Source organism: Canis aureus, chromosome 9 (assembly GCF_053574225.1).
Source record: "Canis aureus isolate CA01 chromosome 9, VMU_Caureus_v.1.0, whole genome shotgun sequence".
Classification (NCBI taxonomy): Eukaryota; Metazoa; Chordata; class Mammalia; order Carnivora; family Canidae; genus Canis; species Canis aureus.
The window spans coordinates 7001785-7025095 of record NC_135619.1 but is presented as its reverse complement, the minus strand read 5'-3'; the positions used below and the strand labels follow the sequence as shown (position 1 = coordinate 7025095).

General features: G+C 53.7%; 1 protein-coding gene and 1 long non-coding RNA gene across 10 annotated transcripts in view; one reads left to right on the top strand and one right to left on the bottom strand.

The window, feature by feature from the left end:
* The window catches only part of ZFHX2 (zinc finger homeobox 2), a 33021-nt gene that overhangs the window by 3617 nt on the left and 6093 nt on the right, over positions 1-23311 (top strand). For 2 of the 6 annotated variants that reach the window (XM_077908666.1, XM_077908664.1), the window contains exons 2-8: positions 15575-17664; positions 17838-18355; positions 18871-19111; positions 20425-20499; positions 20906-20964; positions 22565-22765; positions 23163-23289. In XM_077908666.1, coding sequence (XP_077764792.1) covers positions 15624-17664; positions 17838-18355; positions 18871-19111; positions 20425-20499; positions 20906-20964; positions 22565-22765; positions 23163-23289 — 3262 coding nt within the window. In that variant the 5' untranslated portion in view covers positions 15575-15623. Of the gene's footprint in view, positions 1-9; positions 351-3223; positions 3321-11687; positions 12381-15574; positions 17665-17837; positions 18356-18870; positions 19112-20424; positions 20500-20905; positions 20965-22564; positions 22766-23162; positions 23290-23311 lie in introns of those variants that run through there. The other 4 variants (XM_077908668.1, XM_077908663.1, XM_077908667.1 and 1 more) reach the window with 4 other exon arrangements.
* Positions 7533-23311, bottom strand: part of LOC144320321 (uncharacterized) — a 30446-nt gene continuing 14667 nt past the window's right edge. For 2 of the 4 annotated variants that reach the window (XR_013385846.1, XR_013385844.1), the window contains exons 3-5: positions 12330-12438; positions 10667-11718; positions 7533-10558 (exon numbers count right to left, since the gene is read on the bottom strand). This is a non-coding gene — a long non-coding RNA (uncharacterized LOC144320321). Of the gene's footprint in view, positions 10559-10666; positions 11719-12312; positions 12439-23311 lie in introns of all 4 variants that reach the window. The other 2 variants (XR_013385845.1, XR_013385847.1) reach the window with 2 other exon arrangements.

Below are 23311 nucleotides of genomic sequence, written 5' to 3'. Positions count from 1 at the left end.
GGCGAAGAGGAGGAGGAGGAGGAGGGCGAGGAGGAGGAGGCAGGGAGCGAGCGAGTGCCCAGGGTGAATCAATGGAAACCCCCTCACGAAGCCGGGAAAACACTTCAGCCGCAGCCAAATAGCATTGATTATTTTCCTTCACTTCCCTCACCGCCGTGAATTTATTTATTTATTTTTTCCATCTCCGTCCCTGACGCCCCGGAGTGAGCGCTGGAGGGAGGGAGGAGGAGGGGAAAAAAAAAGGAATCAACACATCGGAGAAGTCCCTTCCAAGAGCCGCCCCCTCCCCTCCCCGCCTCGCGCTGCTCGGCGGCCGCGGTTCGACTCCCGTCCCTGCTTCCAGCTGAGGTGTAAGTGCATCGATTTCCGATGCTGCTGGGTTGGTTTTTTTTTTCTCCTCTCCCTCTCTCTCTTCTTCCTTTCCTTGCTCTTTGGAAGCTGGAGACGGAGGAGAGAGGAGGCGCTCGGAGACTGCCGCTGGAGGGCACGGAGAGGGACGGGAAGGGGTTGGGGGAGGGGACACGGACGGACGGACGGACGGACAGACCAAGAGCTTGAGGAGAAGGAGGGGCGGGGGGGGGGGAGGGGGCGTGCGAGTGGGGATGGTTGGGGGAGAGGGAGATGCAGGGGTGGAGGGAGAGACGGCGAAGGGAAAGGCATCGAGGCTGGACCTAGAGCCAGCCGGACGGACGGAGGGTAACGAGAGCCTAGACTGACCGCGCCGAGCCGTGCGGGGAGCGGGGGTCCCGGAGGGAAGGGGAGGCCGGGTGAGTGCGGGCTCGGAGCTGTCAGCCCGGAGGGGCCTGGGTCTCGGCTGCCCCCCGCCGGCTGCGGGATCGGAAACCGCGGTAGGCGGGCGGGCTGATGTACGGGCTAGCATGCTGCGGTCCCGGGTGGGTGGGAGGAGACGTGGATACTCAATCTTCGATCTTCGTTTTTGCCTGAAGTTGAGCTTTTTTTTTTTTTTTTTTTTTTTTTTTTTTTTTGGAAAGGTGCGAGTAAGTAAGGGGAGGCCACTGCTCCACTCAAGGTGAAGTGTGTCTCTCCTGGCCCCTCAACTCTCCATCTGCTCTGCTCTTGTCTGGCACCCTCTCAGAGTGGCCCTGTCATTTTTGAGCACTGGACCATGAGTGGCCTCGAGGTGCCTGTAGCCTCACTGATCTCTGTCCATGTGTCCCAGCCTCTTGATTTTGCCATTCTTCCCCCTCCTTCATTCTCTCCATCCATCCATCTCTAGGTCTGTGTGTCACTGTCTCTGCATGTGACTCTTTCTATCCGAGTGATCCTCTCCCTGTGTGTCCCTGTCACTATGTGTCACGCCTTGGCTGCCTGACTGGTCTGCCCGTCTAGGACTCCGTGCCCTCTCCTTCAGAGTCCTTATGATATCTCTGGCCTTTTCAGGCTACTTTTTTCATGCTTATCAGTCATGATTGTAGTAGTCACCAGTCAGGGGCCTGGAAAGAGTCTGAGGGATGGGACAAATGTGTCTCCCCGAAGGACTCAGGTACCCTTTCAGCACAGCTACGACAGCATCCTCTTCTATCTCCACCTGGGAAGATTTGGAACTTCTAGCATTGTTGACTATCTCCTTTGCCATGTGCCTGTCTCCCCAATCAGGACCTCTGGTCTCCTGTGTATCATCTGCCTTTCCAGGAGCTTTCCACCACCAACGCCTTCCTTGCTGACTTGATTTCCTCCTTTCCCTCATTTTGCCATTGTATATTTTTTCATTTCCCCATGTTGTTTCACCCCGTTTTTGCATTTGTCTCCCGTGATCTCCCTTGCCTATTCTTTACCGTTGTTCCCATAACCTGCCCTTTGCCTACCTTTTTTCCTTGGTCACCCTAATTTCCTTTTATCCCTTTATCCTCTCACCCAGCATTTTAACCTCTGCAGCAGAAGGTACCAGAGAGCAAGGGCGCTGGGAGAGGTGGGGAGTATGGTTTGTGCAGGCACATAAATAGGCCAAGAAATCAATTTAATGGGCTTCCAGGGGCATATAACCCCTTCATCAGTCAGGGCCATTATGTCCATTAACTGTCAACTTTGATTTTGTAAGGGGACATTCTCTAGGACTCTGAGCTCCACCCTGCTTGGTTGCCTCTCATCCTTCAGTTCATTCTAGATATCAGTGGCTTTTTCTTCACTTTCTAGATCATCTTCCTGGGCCCCTGTTATTATCATATTTGAATTCAGCATGATCCTTTAGGAGGCTGTTTTCATCATATGACAGAAGCTATCTTATGCAAGAGGCCAGGGTTATTCAGCCTAAAAAATGGGAAAGGTGGATTAAAGAGCCTGGAGAGTTTACCTTGTTTTAAGCCCATCATTGTCTTCCCACCCTCTGAGCTTGGAAGCGCAGGAGATGGAGATAGATATGGGCATAAGATGGAAGATTTCCGAGGTTAACAGTGTTCAGAAAGGATTTGAGGAATGTGCAAAAGGAAGGGAAGAAAATCCATGTGGAATGGGGGCAGGGAAGGAACCGAGGGGTGATTAATGAAAATTGGGAGAATGAAATAAAACACGAGTTATGGACAGAAATGATAGAGTATTCATTCCTAAAGAGGAGGTCAACAGAAAAGGCAATATGCAGTGAATACAATGGTAAAGTGGGGGAAGGGAGGAATTGAAGAATAAGATGAGGTGGGAAAAGAGTATGGTACAAAGAAGGTAAATGGAAGGCAAATGGAGGAGTGCTGAAGCAGATCAGAGCCGCACAGAGCTTGGGAGGGGGAAGAAAGGAGAGGATGAGGTATCAAAGGAAACAAATGCCTCTGGTGCTGAGAGGGACACAGCGTGAGGGACACAGCGTGACCGGTGCAAAGAGAGCGCCGCAGGAGGGGCAATTCAGAAAAAGGCAGAGCAGGAATACCACTGGGTGAAGGCCCGCAAGAGAGGGATGCCAAAGGAGAGGCAGAGAAGGAGAGGCAGAGCGCACAGAGATACTAGTGAAGAGAGAGGGAAAGAACCTCACACACATTCCTTCCGTTGGCCGCATCCCTCACTCAACCCCACCAAAGGCCTTTGCTTTTCATTCCCAAGCCAGGGGGACACAAGCAAAGAGATGAAAAAGTAGAATTCCCATTTACTTTAGCTGACAGGAACTTGAATTTTTTTGGCCCCCTGAGAACCAAAGACCTCAAGCCTCTGATGTCATAAATTGCAGGGGTTGCTATGGCAACTTGACAGGGTTCCTCCATCTATGATGTCAGAGCAGCTGGTGTTACCTTGAGACCCATAGAGGAACATCTTGCTGCTCTGCTGGGAGCTGTACCTGTACAAGGCCAGGGCCTGGGTCTGATCTGTAGGATTCCTGGGTCTGGGTCGGTAGCTTGCTCTTCTCTCCCTAGAGCTGTTAGCTCAGAGCGAGATCTTGTATATGAGTGCCTGACATTCACTAGAGCCTGCAGGAGTCAGAGGAAGAGACCTTGGGAGATAGGGCATTGAGGACCGGGTGGTAAGACCAAAAGGCAGGCAAAGAAGGAAGAAAACTGGAAATGGCAGTTAGGAACTGTGAAAGGAAAAGGGCTTTGTGAGCAGGGAGGAGCGTCGTTGAAAATGTAAGATGAACCTAGCTCTGGGTTTAGGAATGGAGACCAAAGCTGGAAGTGGGCATGAGAGGAGATCCAGGGGTGAGCGAGAGTAACCTGATGCAGGAATAGAGAAAAGAGCAGGGTTCTGAAATGCCAGAGGGCACAGTGGAATTTGGCTGCCGAGGGTGATGAGATTGCAGGACTGAGTCATGGGAGGAAGCTGTTAGGTGAGAGAACCAGGGTTAGTCATGATGGCCCTAGGAGCAGGCACCCCGTCCAGCACCCCGCCCAGCGTCTGCCATATAGAAGATGCTTAATAAATATCTGTTGATTGAATGTTGAATTAATAGGGAGAAGCTAGGGAAAAGAGTTGCCCACCTTCCTCTCACCCCAAGCCTCAGACCCCTAAGTCTGCATAAATGGTCAGGCTGAGAAGGCAGCAACTGAAGGAAAGGGCTGGAAGGGAGCTCACTGAGCCACAGTGAGCACTGAGGTGGTGGAGGGAGGACAGACCAGTTAGGGGCACACTTGGTTTCAGTCAAGGAAGGGCTGCCACACTTGGAGGGCTAACTTTAGGGGCTGATCTGAGGAGTCTTTGGAGAGAGAATGGGAAGAAAACATGAATGAACAGTCTTAGGAGCCCAAGAGAAAGAAAGATGCGGAGGAGGGTAGAGAAAGGAGGTGGTTTCCAGAAAAGGTTGGGAGTTGTTTCCAAAGACGGAGTTGGCAGATTTGATTTAGCAGTAGCATCTCCACCCTACCCCCTTCCCAATCATGAAACCACAACTGAATCAGCCATACTCCTGCCCTGCCCCCCAAGTCACAAATAAAGAATTCATAAATCAATACCAGGCCCATCCTATACACCCTGTAATCCAGGCAATAACAAGGAACAAGGAAGTCAGTATCAGCCAAGTGGGCCAGCAGGGCAGGATGTAAGGAACCCTATGAGGGATGGCCCTGATGCCTGACTGCCCATTGCTGAAGGAGTCCAGAGGTATCTAGAAAGGGATGAGGTAGGGAGGTAGGGCAAGATATGCAGAGCTCCCTACAACCCTGAGTGAAGTCTGCAGAGAGAGAGGTCTTGATACACAGAGGTCTTAGGGAAAAATGCACTATTCAGGGATTGTAACCTGTCCTGTTTCTATGGTGAAGAGTCAGAAAGCCCCTAGATGGGTTGAGGACTCTAGGAGAGAAGACCTGGGAGGGAGCAAGCAAGCTGGGAGCCCCAAGGGAAAGTCTGGCTGTTATAAGAAAGGCCAGGGCAACTAGAGAAGGGGCTGGGAGGGAGGGGGGTACCCTGAAGGGAGGGCAGTGGCAGCTGGATGCACGGTTAGCCACCACCATGGACTTGGGCAGCTCATATTTTGCAGCAGGCGACAGGCTGTCGACACGGCGGTCCTTTACCTCACCGTTAGAAACTCATTTCATTGATTTTTCCATCTTTCTTCTCTGGCTTCTCAGTCATCCCACCACTCACTTTCCCAGAGCCCCTTGCCTCTCTGGGGAAAGCCCCAGGGGACTGCCTGCCCACCCCTCCTCCACCCCAGGCTCTTGGGGGAGGGTGTGTGTGAAAGATTTAGAGGGCCTTCCAGCACCTGAGGTAATGGCATTGGCTCCCAGTAGCCACCCCCTCCCCACCATGTAGGAGCTAGTCCAGAGACCAGAGCCTCTGGATGGTAGTTCAGGGTGCCCAGTTTAAGGGGTGACTGGGCTAAGATCCACGTGTTCTGTCACAAAGCTACACCACTAAAGTGCAGGCTGCATATACCTGGAGGGAGACATCTTTTTCTAATTCCTCTCAAGACAGCTGGGTATCCCTCAAAAATTTTCTTTCAAAGTTAAGTGAGAGAACAGGAGTTGCATCTGGGTTTGGGCAGGAATAGGGATTACACTAAAGCTAGGGTTCGAGCCTCTGAATCGCAGCAGGGCCATCCACCAGAATGATGCTGGCACAGGGGCCTGTGCAATTAGGAGGACCTAGTAGCAAGAGCTGTCTTCTGAGAGGTAAATGTATGCGGTGGCTCGTCCGTGTAGCACATTGACGTGCAGCCAGCGGGGGCAGGATGGGTGTGGGCCAGAAATTTTTACTTCATATGTGGACATTTCCCTAGTGCCTCCTCCAGTCACAGCCAGCTACCCTGGGCCTCTCCCTGTGGGGCTGGAATCGGAGGAAAGGTTAAGAGTCAATTGCCAGTCATTTGGCTTCTCAGTGAAGGAAGGCAGAGGGTGGGACAGGAGGGTTAGACTGTGTTTCCCTGAGGAACTGAGGGGATACGTGCCATTTCCATCCTCAAATCTTTCAGTCCTGGCTTTGTCGGTGACCAGCCCCCCTCCTCCATCTCAAGCCCGAGGCCCTTTGGCTCTGTCCTCCTTTTTCTCTGGTCTTGGAGATTGTTTGTCTGGGCCCCCATGTGTCTCAGGTCTGGGATGTCTGAGTCTAGATTCTGCTGCTTCCTCTGACTCATGGGCCTGTCGCCCCCATGGCAGCTGTCTTTCTTTCTGTTCAGCCCTTTCTTTCCAAGTTATGGGCCACTGGCCTATGTGGGTCTGAATGCCTTCTCTCATCTCCAGCTGCTTCTGGCTACCCGATTTCCAAAACCCAGAAGATAAGTCCTGGTGCTTCGGGGAAAGGAGTGCACTTGAGGCTAGGAGGAGAGAAGACCGGGGGAGGCCAAGGAAGGAAGGGGTACCGGCAGGGTGGATGGGGGAAGCGACCGGCGGAGTAGGACTGAGAAAGGGAGTCCGAGGTAGAAACCATGTGACTTGGAGCCGGAGTGAAGGCCACAATTTAAATGAAAAAGGAAGGAGGGCGGTAGGCTGTGCGGCCGCGGAGAGAAATGGAGGAGCGGAACCGGAGCCCGACCCCCTGCCGGGAAACGGAGGCTGCGGGGAGGGGGGCGGGAGGGAGGGGGGAGGCGGAGGGAGGGAGGGTGGCTGGGGACAGGCTTCGAGCGGAAAAGGCAGCTCCGGCTCAGCCTCCGCGGCAGTCCTGAGTTCAAGCCGTGCTGGCTTTGACCCTTGTGGGAGGAACCGAAGTGGCAAATTAACGACGATAATGAAGTCACTGCTCCTTGTTTGTCTTTGCTGGTTTCCCCTTGAGATTTGTCCTTTGGCCAGACGGGGCAACGTGGGGGAGGGGAGGGCCAGCGGCGGGGAAGGGCGGGGGCGTTGCGGAGGAGAGCACGGGGAAGTGAAGATGCGGAGGCCGAGCGACCGGGTCGCGCCAGGAGCAGGGGGGAGGCGAGGGGAGCGGGGAGACGGAAGGGGAAGAACAATGGGGAACAGGGCAGGGAAGCCTGGAAGGAAGAGCAGAAGACCGGGCGGGAGAAGGAGAGGTGGCACGGAAATGGCGAGCAGCAGGGAGAGAACGTGGCGGGGCTGCTGGAGCTGCAGCTGGCGGGGCCAGTGGGCGGGGCCTCATCTCCATCTCTAATGGCTGTGAAATGAGGTTAGCTCCATTAGAGGCGGCGAGAGTGTAACGGGATCACACTCATTAGGACTGGGCCATCCCAGTAATTACCACCACCCCAAACACGCCCGCGCCAGCCGGGCCGCCGAGCACAAACAGGCACGCGGCAACACACCCGCACCGGACACTCGGGGCCCCCGAGGGCAGACCCGGGGCGTCTTAGAGACCCAGCCGGAGGCTTGAGAGCCAGCACCTTCACTAACCCCGAAGAGGTGCTGGGACAGGCAGCACTAAAACCAGGCCCTCTCTCTCTCTCTCTCTCTCTCTCTCTCTCTCTCTCACACACACACACACACACACACACAGTCAGATACACCCCCAACTCAGGAAATAAGGCACGTGAATGAATAATTATCGTTTCCACTTATTGATCACAAAAAGTGCTGGTCTGGATAATGATCATCTCAATGAACACAACTCCATGAGGAACTATTCCTCATTCTGTATATGAAGAAACAGTTTTTAAGCAACTCACCCAGAGTCATTTACATAATACAGACTAGAACGAACTAAAAAAATTTTTTTTAAGATTTTATTTATTCATGAGAGATACACAGAAAGGCAGAGACATAGGTAGAAGGAGAAGCAGGTTGATGTGGAACCTGATCCCAGGACCCCAGGATCACTACCTGAGCCAAAGGCAGAGGCTCAACCACTGAGCCACCCAGGTGTCCTGAGAACTAAAATTTGATGCCAAGTCTGTCTGACTCTAAAGGCCGCATTTTTTTTTTAAGGTTTTATTTATTCATAAGATACATAGAGAGAGGCAGAGACACAGGCAGAGGGAGAAGCAGGCTCCATGCAAGGAGCCTGATGCTGGACTCGATCCCAGGACTCCAGGATCAAGACCTGGGCTGGAGGCAGGGGCTAAACAGCTGAGCCACCCAGGGATCCCCTAAAGGCCACATTCTTAAATAATACCATACTGCTTGTCTTGAAGTTCATATGTTATTATGAATGCATATGTATAGACTTCCAGCTTTAAAAGACATTATCACAAATGAATACAGATATCCCCAACTCAACTTTTTCATATGTCTAACCCCCCCAACACAAACACAAAAGCAGTGGCCAGGACCCCTCATTGACTGCAGTGAGAACAGCGCCCCCTGGAGTTGTACAAAGCAGTGGTCTTGTTCTGGCTCATCTTCTACTAAAAAAACTGAGAGCAGCCATCTGACCAATACCTTCAAGCTGAAAGGAGCCTGACAGCTCAAATCTAATGCTCAAGGCAAGACATACATAAGGGCAGAGTAACACACAAAAAACTCAAAGACCTCGTTCAAAATGCGCAACCAGAGTTCAGAAGCTTACAAATTAACCCAAGAACCCAAAAGTGGAGTGCTGGGGTCAGGCTGGCTGAGTCTGCTCTGGACTCTATTTCTTTCCAAGTTTGAGACCTGAAAAATTCCTTACCCCATCCAAGTCCGTTTCCATGTTTGTCAAATGGGAATGAATGGCTGTATCTGTTTCATCAGATTGGAGAATTAGGTGATGCAGTGCTGGCACATGGTAAACATTTAAAGATATTATTATTAGCTCTTGTAACACCATTTAAATGAAGTCATTACCATCACAAGGGTTCGTGTAGATTCAGAGAATCAGAAGGGTTTTTTTTTATATACACAGTCACTTACAGTGGTATTCTTCCAAATAATTGGAAATAATTGTTGTGATTCCTTCCAAGTGCAGGGAGATCAGCAGTCTTCTCCAGAGTTACCCCCTGCCAGGATCTGATAGGATCTTGTATCTGAACTGAAGGGCACCACTCCCTGCCCCTCATATAGAAGGGTTTAGAGCTGGCTTTGTGGGTTTGTCTGAGTCTGAGTCTCCCAGGTATACCTACAGTATCCCACAGCTCCACACTGCTGTTCTAACACCTGAGGTGTCATTAAGGGAGACGCATGGGCAAGAAGGTTCACTCCTCTCTGGGACATCCACCCCTCTAGCAGCAGGCAGCCTGCAGTCCACTCAACAAGCCATGCAAATGTGGATGGGTGTTCAACTAGCTAGCTGTGGGTTTAGTCCACCATTTCCCTTTGACCCCTGTCTGCTCCCAGCCTACCCCCATCTTCTCCTTTCTTGTCACACCTCAGTCAGTTCCCTTATGCCCACCTTAAGCATCTTGCAGGGTGTAAGACACAGTCCCCTGTGGCTCCATCCCTCCCAGTGGGCACAAGCCACCTGCCCAATCTGATGTCAAAGCTGGAGGCTTCAGTGAGATTCAGTAATCACATGTGTGGATCAAGATCCAGCCCCTTCCCCCAACTACCTACCTCTTCCCCCCCTTACCTTCTCTCTTCCTCCCTGCTCCTCTCTGCCTTAGCTGTCTCTTCACCCCCTGTGACACTCCTTCTCCTGCCCGAGTGTCCCATTCCCTGTCTTTTGGACAAAATGTGTATTGCAGCAGAGTTAACACTCCCAAAGATTTGGGGTAGGGAGAGATGGAGAAGTCTAGGTGAGGTAGGTAGGATTAAAATAGAGAAATAGGTATTCCCCCCCCCTTTTTTTTTAGATTTTATTTATTTATTCATGAGAGACACAGAGAAAGAGAGAGAGAGAGGCAGAGGGAGAAGCAGGCTCCATGCAGGGAGCCTGATGTGGGACTTGATTCTGGGACCGCAGGATCATACCTTGGGCCAGAGGTAGGTGCTAAACCACTGAGCCACCCAGGGATCCCAGGAATAGGTATTCCTAAAACTGATATTACACTATATGTTACTCCCTAGAATTTACATAAAAACTTGAAATATGAAAAATATTTTTTATTATTTTTAAAATATTTATTTGAAAATAAATAAAATGGAGGAATAGGAGTACTTTGTTTTCTTTTTTTTTTTAGAATTTTTTTTTAAGATTTTATTAATTTATTCATGAGAGACGCAGAGACATAGACAGAGGGAGAAGCAGGCTCCTCACAGGGAGCCTGATGCAGGACTTGATCCCCAGACCCAGGATCATGCCCTGTGCTGAAGGTAGACGCTCAACCACTAAGCCACCCAGATGTACCTTGTTTTCTTTTTAAACAAGAAGGTTAAGACTTAGAGAACGAGAAAACGATACTTTTAAATGCAGGGAGAGGCCATATCGTTTTGATCCAAGCATTAGCTGCTTCTGTAGCCAGGCCATGTGGGGGCCTAGGCAAGTCTTCCATTCTCTGCTCTGGGATGGTGGGGTGTCTCTAGGCCTAGCAATCCAGAGGGCTGAGTGAGAAATGAACTCTGCTGCTGGGCAGACTTAGTTTTAAATCCTGTCCACAAAAGACTCTGCCCTCAATTTTTGAAAAGGCAGAAATTAGGATGAACCCTGATCAAGAAGGGTTCATATTCTGCAAATACCTTGCTCCGTTCTGGGTGGAGCTAGCCAAGAGATCAGGGAAAGAACTAACCTGGCTGACCATCCCTGGCCACAGGAAGGAAGGGATCATTCTCCCCATTTTTCCAGATGAGGAAACCGGCAGGTAACTTACTGAGGTTGCACAGCTGGGGAGTGGGGGAACCAGCACCGAACCTGGGTCTGCATGAACCCAAAGCCCATGTTCTTCCACTGCCTGAAAAAATCAAGTTCATCAAGTTAGAGTTTATTTGCTGTTTATACCAAACAGCCCCCCCTTCCCCCCCACCCCCCCCCCCCCCCACGGCCAGGGCAGGGCACTCACTCTATCTTTCCTTTTCCTCTTCAAGACCCTCTCTTCCATGGCCTCTTGAAGGCAACAGATTGAGACAAAAAGGGGAGAGAGGCCAGGGCAGAGTGTGGAAGAGAGCAGCAGTGTTGTAAGCAGGAGTTTCAGGGAGAGGAAAGACCCTAAAATTTGACTTTAATAAGGGAAAGAGGTTAGATACAACATTTGGAAAAGTTTAGGGCAACAGTGTTTGGAGGGCTCTGATGTGGAAATCATTGCATGTAAGTTTTAGGCGATTGTGCTGATGCCCTCTGGCCGACTTTCCTGGGAAAGTCTTTGCCTCGTCCTTAGGTTTGGAGAAAAGAAGGGAGTGGGGTTTTGCTTTTTGGTACGAGGAAGGGAGCCCGGGAAGAGAAAGGCGGCCTGTCATCCCACCCCTACCCGCGCCCGGCCTTTCTTCTCCTCGATGGTGTTCCTCCTGTGACCACTGGGGAGCAGTAGTGTTTCTCCTCTCGCCGCGGGCTGGGGCCGGGAGGGGGCGCTGCCCAAGAGTGGTCCTGGTCTGCCCGGGCTCCCACAGGCCAACCTGAACCCATGCCCTAATTCCTACCCGGTGAGGGGCAGAGTCTCTCCTCCCTCGGGCCTCTTTCCTCTGGTCCTTTCTTTGCCCTTGCTCCTTTGGCTCCTGTACTTCTCTGGTCCCAGGTCTCACTGTGTTCTCGGTCTTGCGGGGTCTCAGAGCCCACCTTTCCCGATGTGCATAACTTCACATCCAAGCCCTTTGGTCCATCCCAGAACATCTTTCTCGGTGGCTCTCGGTCCCGCTGTCTTGTCTTGGAGCCTCCTGGCTCCCTGGCCTCTTCCTGCTCTAAGTACTGTCGGTGTGTTTGCTCCCCTCACCCAAACGAGAGCGCACATCCGGAAGGAGTTCTTGGCCGGCTATTTACGGAGTCTTTCTGCCCCCCTCCCGTGGAAGAATATTTGCCGTTCAGTGATGACGTTTGTGGGGCAACTCCTCCCTGGCTGAGCTTTGAAAGTAGCACTTCAGCCTTCCCTTCTCATCCTGAGCAGTAACGAGGCACACGGCCCTGGAAGGAGGAAGAGGGCAATAGGAAAAAAAAAAAAAAAAAAAAAAAGCAACTCTTCTATTTATCCTTTGCTTTCTCTCCCCTTTCTCTTCCCCTTCCTCTCCTCCCCCTGTGAGGAAAGGAAGCATTAGGGAGGAAAAGGGAATGAAGGGGCAGCAGGGGAGCTCTGGAGACTGAGGGCCATTTTGGAGCTGGAAAATTCATCTCCGGGGATGACTACACCCTCAGAACTCTCCACCCTCCCTTGGCTCCAGGCCTGCCTCCTCCCATCCCCCTCGGTGGCAGCAGCCTTGTAATTTAAAGCTCTCTCTGTCGCCTCTAATGTGATCCTCTCGTTTTATTGACTCTCTCTGCCGTCTGTGGCGCCCCTTCACATCAATCTCCGCTCTAATCACACCAGCGCCACTGCCTGCTGTCTCCCCTAACCCCTCTCCTCCTGGGCCCCAGCTCTTGCTGCCACCTTTCCTGTGACTGTCCCCCACTCGTCCCCCCCTCCCTCTCTTCCCCAGAGGCGGAATGCCAGGGCCCTTGAGGGTCGCCTTGTCCCCTTCCCCACATCTAGGATGTGCCCCAAGGGAGAGGAGACGCCCTTACGGAAAGCCTGGACGTACAGGAGGAATGGCAGTCGCATCAGGGTGAACAGGACTCTTAGCCTCGGGATGGTAGGTGGAGGGTGACTTTTTGGTCTGTCATCTGGTTCTGCATCATCTCCAGCAAGAGCTGCAAACAGTTCCAGATAGGAAGGGCAAGGAGAGGGACACCGACCCAGAGAAGGAAGGAAGAAAAGAATGAGGGGGGGAGGTGAAAAACTAATTGCTGTGGTTAAAGGTTTGTAATAAATAGGAGGGGAGAAGCGTGGAGTGGGGGCAGTGAGTAGGGAGGGGGTGCACTGAGGCAGAGACAAATTTGCAATTGAAATTCTTTCCTGTAGAGGAGGAGGGGGAGGTGGGGAGGAGATTTGCAATTTTAAACAGCTGCCAACCTCCCCTCGGCTGTCTGGGTCTCACCCACAAGCTAGCCCAAAGCTGAACTCCTTTGGTTTCCAGCTAGCAATCAGCAGGGGCTTTTTCCAGGCCTGGGAAGTAAAAGCTTTCGAGAGAGGATTTGGGGCTTAGGTCTTCCTAGCACCTCCTGTTAAGTTTGATCTGGAGTTGTGAGTCAGGAGCCAGGAGGAAGTAGTTGATTGATGTGATGTGGGCGCAGTGGCCTCGGGAACAGAGCACCACCTAGGTCAGCCCTACATGGCCGGGAGAAGCCCCTCTGGCCCAGCCTCAGTTCTTCCCACCAGGTAGGGCAGTGAAAGGATGGCGGGCCCTCGCCGTGGAGATAACAGTGGACTGTCAGACCCTCGTGCGCCAGCGCGCCTGTTCCCTACCCCCAGGGATTCGTAGGAGGCACACCATCCTCAGACAGTGTCCGGCTTCTGCTTTCTGGTTATCTAGGATAATCCCTCCATCATAATTCCTTTACTTCCCTCTTGATTCTCCAACTACCTCTCCCACCGCCCCCCACCCCAGACCCCCACCTCTCGCCCAGGTGCTGATTTGCATTTCATTAGCATGCTGATCCAGCCCCTCGAGGAGCTCCTTAATGGCTCCAACTTCACGCCTGGCTAGCCCCCCCAGGAGGAGGGGGGGAAGTGGGCACTAGGTGGGGCCAGACTGAAGACCCATTCCTAACGGAAGAATCTGAAAGTGAGGGTTAGAGGTGGCCCTATCCCTTCCCGGAAGCACTGGGCTGAGGGCTGAAGGTTTAAACATGACAGATTGGCTGATATTAAGAACTGGGGAGGATGCAGGCCACTTGGGACATTGGGAGAAGTATGGGATGGTGAAGTCTGGGAAATTGGTGAGTTGGGTGAGGGCAGGGCGGGGAGGTGCAATAATCAAGGTAAAAAGGTTGGGAGCAGCGGGGGGAGGCCCGGTGCTTCTAGTCAGCTAGAGGGAGCAGGGGAATCCTTACTGTTAGACCTTTGGTGGCTCATTTGGTCTGTACTGGGTCTGAAAGACGACCCAAGTAGATGGAGGAGCCCAGGTCCCTATGTCCCACCAATCTTTCTGCAGTTTCACCTCCTTGGACCTGTCAGCAGCTCACTCAACCTATCTTTGGCTGCCTCGTCTGTAAAATAAGGTTGTTGTTAGGTTAAATGAGATTATTAATGAAAACATTTAGCACTGTGCCAGGACCATGGTATATGTATCTGACTAGCTTTTAATAATATTATTACTATTACTTTTTTTTTTTTCTTTTTTATCTCTTTGGGGAGAAGGAGACTAATCACATAGAAGCTGTTGTCTTCCAGCTGGCCAGGGAAGCCCCCACCTATTCCACATGCTGTGACCAGAGATGGATGATCTGGAGGGCACTGTGAGAGCAGCACAGTGCCTGCAGACCAGTGGAAATTCACTGTTGCCTCTCTGGCTAGAAGACCTTGATTACTCCTTCAGCGAGTGGAAAATCTGAGGGTCTTTCCTAGAGTTCATTCAACAGATAATGTATTGACTATGTGGCAGGCATCTTTCTTGGTGCTAATGATAGGGTAATAAAGCAAAGTTCCTGCTCCCCTGGAACTTACCCTCTAGAAGGGAGAAATAAGTAAATGAGGAAATACCTCGTGTAGTGCTAAATCTCTGAAGAAAGTAACAACCCCCAGGGCAAGTCAGCCTCAGTAGGAAGGGAAGGCCTGTGGGAGAGGTGATATTTAAGCAGAGACCTGAATGAGAAGGAGCCACTATGCAGAGGTTTAGGGAAGAGGCTTACTGTTAGATAGAGTAAGCTGTTCAGCTTAGACAAGGCCCTAAGGTGGGAATGAACTTGGTGTGTTTGAGGAACAGAAAGACAGCCATGGGCTGGAGGGAGCCAGCCAGGCAGGGTGGAGGGTATTAAGCTGTGTCAGAAGTAGGCAGGTGACAGATGGGTTAGATCCTTTTGTAGATTAGGGATGAGTTTGGATCTTATTCACAGTGCAGTGAGAAACCATGCATGGGTTCTAAGCAGAATGTAGTGCAATTTATATTTTAAAAGATGCTTCTTTATGATACTTGTAATATGGTTTATTTTTTAAAAGATTGTATTTATTTATTTGTGAGAGACAGATAGCTATAGAGAGCAGGAGAGGGAGGACCAGGCTCCCGGCTGAGCAGGAGGATCCCAGGAGGACCCTGGGATCATGACCTGAACCAAAGGCAGACACTTAACCTACTGAGCCACCTGGGTGCTCCCTGAAATGTGCTTTAAAACAATATAGGAAAAGGGGAAGTGGGTAAAGATATAGATGGAACAAGGCCAGCCTGTGGTGGTGGCTGTTGAAGCTGAGCGATAGGTACAAAGGGGTTTCCTTATAGTATTTGGTCTACTTTTATATAGGTCTGGCATTTCTCATAATTGAGAATTAAATGGAAGCTCATTCTGGCTGCTGAATAGGAGACTGGGCTATAGGGGCAGTGGTGGAAGCAGAGGTCACCTAGAGTTGTCGCACTGGTTTGGGGAGGTCAGTGGCTTGGACCATGCTGGCTCATGGAGGGACAGGACAGGTATCTGAGAGATTGCTGTCCAGTTGCGTATGGGTGGGGGCAAGATGAAACTCTTAGGTTTTTAGCCTAATGGCGGTACCAGTTTTTGAGATAGGAAAGAGGGGAGGAACAAGTTCAGGGGAGAAATTGAGAGTTCTGATTTTGGACGTGTTAATTTTGATGACCGTTAGCACTAAAGTGAAGCTTCAAGTTGGCAAACAGGTACCTGAGTCTGGTGCTCAGGGAAGAAACGAGTGGGGCCGGAGTATCTGGAGAGTCAACTGCCTGGCTGGGTGTCTCTCCTGCAACCTCACAGCCCCTCTCTCTCCACATTTCCCCCACAGGGTACCGGCTGTCACGCTGAAATGAACCCCCGGCACTCCTCCGTCTGCCATGGCTTCCCTTAACTCATCCTCGACCATTGGCACTGCCACTCCCCCTGGGCACGATGCCCCCTCCCCGCCTCTGGACACCTTCCCCAGCACCCCCGCTGATCCTGTCACCAAAGATCCCCCTGCTGCCCCCTCCACCTCTGAGAGCATGAGGCCCTCAGAGCCAGGGGGACAGGCCCTGGAGTCAGGCTGTGGCCTCGTCCCACCAAAGGAGATTGGGGAGCCCCGAGAAGAGCCTGGCTGTGGTGGCTTCTCACCAAAGGACCTAGGAGTACAAGAGGACAAGGAGCAGGAAAAAGGAGGAGGGCTCCCTCCCGTGGACCTAAGCAACCATTTGTTCTTCACAGCTGATGGTGAGGCCTACCTAGTGGCCAAGCTGTCCCTGTCAGGTGGCAGTGAACTGCTGTTACCAAAGGGCTTCCCCTGGGGCAAGGTGGGAATCAAGGAAGAGCCCGGCTTGCCCGTCCTTGCCCACCCACCCCCTGCACTCCTCACTGCCCTTCACATCCAACATGGCTTTGACCCAATCCAAGGCTTTAGCACTTCTGACCAAATTCTGTCCCATGATACCTCAGCGCCATCTCCGGCCACCTGTGAGGGAAGGGATGGAGCCTTCTGGAGTTACCAGCTGGCTCCAAACCCGCCCGGAGATCCCAAAGATGGCCCTATGGGGAGCAGGGGAGGAGACCACGGGGCACTCTTCTGGCTCTGCCTCCTATGCCGCCTGGGTTTCAGCAGGCCCCAGGCTTTTGTGGGTCACACACAGTCTCATGGGGTGAAGCTAGCCCCTGTTCAACACCTGGGCCTGCCCGATAACCCAGCTGTGCTCCAGGCAGGAGATGAGGGCTGCTTGGCCCTCTTAAGCTTTCTGGAACCAAAACCACCTGCTCAGCCCCTTTTAGAAATCCCCCTCAACAATGGCAACACAGTGAACACAGAGGCAAATGTAGCCCAGCCTGAGGATGGGCCCTTGGAGTCAGAAGCCCAGACTCTTGTCCTGCCTACGGAAGAAGTCATGGCCCTTAGCCCACCCTCCCCGCCCACAACCCCCACCACCTGGGACCCCAGCCCAACCGAAGCCAAAGAATCGCCAATGGCAGCAGGTGAGGCAGGGCCAGATTGGTTCCCCGAGGGGCAAGAAGAGGATGGAGGGCTCTGTCCCCCACTCAACCAAAGCTCACCTGCCTCCAAGGAGGGCAGCACTCTCCCTGCTGCAGTTGGCTCCCCGGAAGACCCCAGCGACCCACCGCAGGCCTACCGCCTAGCTGAAGACTATACCCCAGCCCCTGCAGCCTTCCAGAGCCTCAGTCTGTCCAGCCACATGTCTCTGTTACACTCTCGCAACTCCTGCAAGACACTCAAGTGTCCCAAGTGCAACTGGCACTACAAGTACCAGCAGACCCTGGATGTGCACATGCGGGAAAAGCACCCGGAGAGCAACAGCCACTGCAGCTACTGCAGTGCAGGGGGCGCCCACCCACGCCTGGCCCGGGGGGAGAGCTACAACTGCGGTTATAAGCCCTACCGCTGCGACGTTTGCAACTACTCCACCACCACCAAGGGCAACCTCAGCATCCACATGCAGTCAGACAAGCACCTGGCCAACCTACAGGGCTTCCAGGCGGGCCCAGGAGGCCAGGGTAGTCCCCCAGAGGCACCACTCCCACCCTCTGCCGGGGACAAGGAGCCTAAAACCAAATCGTCCTGGCAGTGCAAGGTGTGCAGCTATGAGACCAACATCTCCCGCAACCTGCGCATCCACATGACCTCTGAGAAGCACATGCAGAACGTCCTCATGCTGCACCAGGGGCTGCCGCTGGGCCTGCCACCTGGGCTGGTGGGGCCAGGCCCCCCTCCCCAAGCAGGAGCTGCCGCCACCCCACCCCCTGAACTCTTCCAGTACTTTGGGCCGCAGGCCCTAGGGCAGCCTCAGGCTCCCTTGCCTGGCCCCGGGCTAAGGCCAGACAAGCCCCTGGATGCCCAGCTGCTCCTCAACGGCTTCCACCACCTCGGAGCACCTGCTCGCAAGTTTCCCCCACCCGGTAAGCAGCCTGGGCTCTGTACCTGTTTCCCCTCCTCCCTGCCCCCTGGCCAAACTGGAGTCCCTGCTGCTTCCCAAGGGCCAGCTTGGTAACCCCAGCTCCCTCAGTACTATCCTCATTTGCCCCCCTGCCCCTTCCCTCCCTTGGGCCACTAATCTGTCTCTGTCCCCCAGCCCCTGGCAGCCTCTCCCCGGACACCCACCTGCCTCAGAGTCAGCTCCTGGGCTCCTTGTCCGACAGCCTACCCACCTCACCGCCTCCAGATGACAGCCCATCCCTGAAGGTGTTCCGCTGCCTAGTGTGCCAGGCCTTCAGCACAGACAACCTGGAGCTGCTGCTCTACCACTGCAGCATGGGCCGAAGCCTCCCGGAGGCCGAATGGAAGGAGGTGGCTGGTGACACCCATCGTTGCAAGCTCTGCTGCTATGGCACCCAGCTCAAGGCCAACTTTCAGCTTCACCTCAAGACTGACAAACATGCTCAAAAGTACCAGCTGGCAGCCCACCTGAGGGAGGGGGGTGGGGCCATGGGCTCTCCCTCCCCGGTGCCCCTGGGAGATGGGGCTCCTTACGGCTCTGTCCCCCCACTGCACCTGCGCTGCAACATCTGTGACTTTGAGTCCAACAGCAAGGAGAAGATGCAGCTGCATGCCCGGGGTGCAGCCCACGAAGAAAATAGCCAGATCTATAAGGTGAGAGTGGGGCAGGGAGAGCCTAGCACTTGAGGGGGCACAGCACAGGGTCCCTGGGCAAAGAGAAGAGAAGGGCATGGGCATGGACCGAGACAGCGAGTGGGAGAGCGATGGGGAGACCCAGGGTGGCAGGACTGGATAAAATGGCACATATGTACCAGGATAATCAACTTTTTGGAGACAGACAAGAGTGGATCCAGGACTTTATTCAGCTTTTCTGGTGTTTGGGACTGAATGGTGTCGGGGGAGTGTGGTGTCTGCTCAGGCCACCTTGTCACGTGTTGAAGAGGATGGAACCAGATTCCATTCACCTACTAGGGACAAATCCAGAATTGGTAGGAGGAAAAGAAGGAGATGGGAGAGAAAAAGTAATACTCAGGTGGCCAGAGGAGGGAAAAGAGATGGGTAGGGAGGGGGTACTGCTGGTCAGGCTCCCTTGGGGGGGCAGAAGGGGCCCCTGAGATCTAGAGGGGTCTGTCCCTTCTGGCCTGAGCAGCCTCTTCCCACACTTCCAGTTTCTGCTGGAGATGGAGGGGGCTGCGGCCGGGGCCCAGCTGGGGCTGTTCCGCTGCCTGCTGTGTGCGTGGGAGACGCCCTCCCGCCTGGCTGTGCTGCAGCACCTGCGAGCACCGGCCCACCGCGACGCCCAGGCCCAGCGGCGTCTGCAGCTGCTGCAGAGTGGCCCCGCAGCCGAGGAAGGGCTCTCGGCTCTGCAGAGCATCCTGAGCTTCAGCCATGGGCAGCTCCGGACTCCCGGTGAGGAAGAGGGGATGGGGCGAGGGGCGGGCAGCAGGTGCGGGAGCTGGGGCTGGTGAGAAGGTGATACCGGTGAGGAGAAACAGGTCTGTGGGCAGTCGAGTGCAAGTGGAAAGGAGCCAGCTGTGAAGGGTGATAAAACTGGACTTGGGGAACAGCAGGGCTGCCCAGTGAAAGGGGAAGCAAGAGGCTTTTGGAGGGAGGAGGCAGAGAAGGGCAGGAGCTTTGCTGGGGGGCGAGCAGAGGACAGGAAGGGAGGTGAGGAGGAATCACCCAGTGATTCTGAATGGTGACCACCGTCCCAGCAACACTAGGTGTTAGGGATGGCAGGAGCGGGTCAGGAAAGAGAAGAAATAGAAAAACAGAAGAATGGAATCCACTTCTTGCTGGGCCAGGGCGTGTGGGAAGGAGATGGAAGCTGTGGGCCTGGCCCAAAGGCAGTAAAGAGAGGAAGCCTTTGACGAGCTCCCCAGCCTCTTCCTGTCTCCTAGGAGGTCTTCAGCCCAAAGGCTGGGCTTAGGGTCCCCCTTAGGCAGCTGAGGTTGTACCATCGTACCAGCAGAGACCGGGAACAGCCAGCCAGGCGCCATTGATCCAGAGGGTGCAGGAGAAGAGCCTGGAAGGGGCTGTCAGAGGTGGGCACGGGCATCCGGGCTTAGTAGGGGCCGGCGGTGGGCAAGGGTGAGGGCGCGGGCAGCAGGAACCAGGAACAGGCAGCATTGACTGGTGCTAATTGAATTGCCAATATGCTGGCTGGAGTTAAGTGCCGGAGGGGCCCAGATCAATAGCTAATGATCCTGGCGCAGGGCTGAATGGAGTTAAGGAACTTTAACACTTTAATTAGGCTGCCACCGAAAATAAATTCCTACACATCTGTCAATTCTTACTTGAGTGGTAATCTCCTCTTCCAGCTAGACCTGCCACCTCCTGCCCACCACACCTGCTTCCCTTCCACCTCACCTTTCTTCTTCAGTGCCCCTCCCTTTATGTTTCTGGGCTCCCTGCTTCCAGGACCAGTCAAGAGGGGGAGCTGAGTTGGCCCCGTCTCTGCTCCCTACAGCCACACTTGTTTCCTCATCTTGAAATGATGGGGGGCTGGGCTCACAAAGATGACCTCTTTGGCCTGCCCAGTTCAAGCCCTATCATTTCTCCATCAGCCTCTATTTATTTTTGGCAGCTTTTTGTCCTCTCCAGCCTGTTGGCTCATCCATCCATCTTCTCCTCCTGGCTTCTTGTCCTGCTTCCTCTGCCCTCTGTCCTCCCTTTCCTGATGCTTCACTCTTTTAAGCTGACTCTCCCTCCATCCTAAACAGGGAAGGTTCCTGTCACCCACTTAGCTGAACTGCCCACCCCTGAAAAAGATGCTCAGAACAAAACAGAACAATTGGGTGAGTTGCTCTTCTAGTCCATTTTCTCTCCATCCTTGCTCCCTGTCCCTGCCCCATCCTCATACATTCTGAGATGCACATGGGATGCAGCAATAATCCAGACAGCCAGCAAGGCCTCCTGGGCGCAGGGAGCCAAACTGCAGCAAGAAAGGGCTCACCAGAGGGATAGGAGGGGAAGCCACGGAAGGCTCACATCTGGCCATCCTGCTAACCTGGGGTCAGCTCTGCTGGGCCTCCTCTCCCTGTACTGAGTACAGCTTTGTCCTTTCCCGCCTTTTCCCCTTTCCTCAGAGCCCAACCCCGACCCTGGAAGCTCTCTGCTACAAATCAGGTCATCTTAAGGGCTAGGGGTCTGCAAAGTACAAGGGAGGGCTGTCAGAGTCTCTTTAATCTTCTCTCCTTTCAGCTTCTGAAGAGGCAGAGAACAAGCCTGGCCTGCCAGGAGACAGTGCCAGCCAGACCACGGTCAGAACTGGGATAACTGGGGAAAGCTGGGGTGGTGGTGGGGTCTGGTGTTGCTGAGATCTGTTCACATTCTAAAGCCTAAAGTTCTAATCGGTAGAGCTTTGCACACAGATTTCGGACTAAAGGTAGACCTAATTTTGTCAGGCTTGTGACTTATCTCAGAACACCACATTGAGAAAGGCCACCTAGGGCCAGTTATGTGTTCAGCACCACACAGGATGTGGAGCCGGCTCCAGGGCTGGAGCACAGAGGGAGAAGACAGGGGAGGGCCAGACGAGGGACAGGGCAAGACGGAAGATATATGGAGGTAGGAAAGGCTGAAAGCAGGTGGAGGAGGAAAGACACAGATGAAGGAATGAAGAGACAAAGCCCAAACCACAAGACTAGCTGCTAGCCCAGCTCTCTGTTCCTGTCAGGAGCAGAAAGACAACTAGACATGGATGGCCATCTACAGAAGGAGATCTCTCATCTCTTGCAGGGAAGCATCAGGCTCCTCCTTCCTGAGGGTAGAGGCCCCAGCCCAGATGACTGTCCCAGATAGCAAACCCTGTAGCTCTCTGAGTCTCCCGGCCTCAGGCCTCTGCCTGGTCCAGACACCTCCTGGATGGTTTAGCTCTGTGGCCTGAAAATGCTGATTCTGAGTAAACTCCCAGCCTGGGCCTGGAGGCACCCTGCTGCCTCTCACAGCTCTCCAAATGGGACCTTGGTGTGTACTATTACTGCATTCCCACAGACAGTAGTGCTGGCCAGGCCCTCTTCACTCCTGCTCCCTCCTGCAGATCAAGTCCAGATGTCTGCTCCTGGGGTAAGAGCATTAAAGTAAGCATCTGGATGCCTTTCCTTTCTGGCCATTCTCTCCCCAATACACGGGGCCTGGACCAGGGGCACCAGATGCAGGAGAGGAAGGGAGCCAGGGAGCCCAGCTGCAGGCTGGAAGACAGGGCCTTCCCTTGGCCCCACGTCTCTGGAGGTATGGGCAGGATTGCTTGGGCAGAGCCAGGCCAGAATTTTCCTGGGCTGCTGGGGGAGCTGTGGTGTTTGTTTAAATTAAGAAGGGGACAAGGAAAAGAAAGTGGAAGCTGCTAAACCTCTGGGAGAATGAGCTGGCTTCTGAGCAGACAGGTAGGGAGGGCCCCTCTTTAGGAGACCCTCAGGTTAGGGACATCAGAGAGGCAGAATGGGCAGGGATGGAGCCTCTGGATCCAGATGTGCAGAGGGCTGGGGGAGCCATTTCACAGAGTGGGGGTGGGTAAGAAAACTCAATGGGGGGAGGTAGGTACGGGGCCATACTGTTAGCTGGAGAAGTGAGCCAGGCAGAGACAGGAAAGCCAGAGGCCAGAATGGAGGGAGAGGGCTGACACAGAAGGAAGGAAGGCACAGGGAAGTATAGCCCTGGTCTTTGCCCCCAAACTAAGGGAAATGAGGAAGGAGCCAGCTTCTTGCCTTTGGCTAGATCCGTGCTGATGCCTTGATGCCTTCATTTGAGGCTCACTCCCCCTAAATTGGGAGTGGGGGGTGGTGATATGTTCAAGAACACAGGGCTGGGTGATGGTGGGTCCCCCCCGCCCTGACACTTCCTCCACCACTCATGTACCCCCAGGTGTTCTGCTGTCCATACTGCAGCTTCCTGAGCCCAGAGCCCGACCAGGTGAGGGCTCATGCATTCTCCCAGCATGCAGTGCAGCCCAAGTACAGGTGTCCGCTGTGCCAGGAGCAGCTGGTGGGCCGGCCTGCCCTGCACTTCCACCTTAGCCACCTTCACAACGTGGTGCCTGAGTGTGTGGAGAAGCTGCTGCTTGTGGTGAGTAATGGTTGGCTGAGGACCCAGCCAGGAGGCACGTTTGGGCCAGGTAGGAGGGGAAGAAGAGGGAAGGTGTCCAGGTGTGTATGTGTTTGGGGGGGCGGGGAAACAGGGAGGGTAGTGGTGAGGAAACCACACTTCCCAGGTTTGAAGGGGTTTTAGAGTTGGGGGGAGCCTTAGCAGATCTTGCCTGGCTGCCTCTGCTTGCCAGAGAGGGAGCTGAGCATCTCCTGCATTTATACAAGGTCCTAACAAGAGCTGTTCAGCAACAGCCGGGGCCCTCTCATCTCGAGAAAAGCAGAATTGGGGGACGGGGTGTCCAGGAGGAGGTTGGAGCCCTGGAAATGGGCTGGGCATGGGCAGTGCAGGGACGTCACAGGACTTTCTTCCCTTACAGGCCACAACGGTAGAGATGACCTTTACGACCAAAGTGCTGCCTGGGCCCACTCTGTGCCCACTGGGGGATGCCCCAGAGCCCCCTGCTCCTGAGCCAGAGCCTGTGTCCAGCAGAGAACAGGGAACAGGTAAGAAGAGGGACAGCAAACC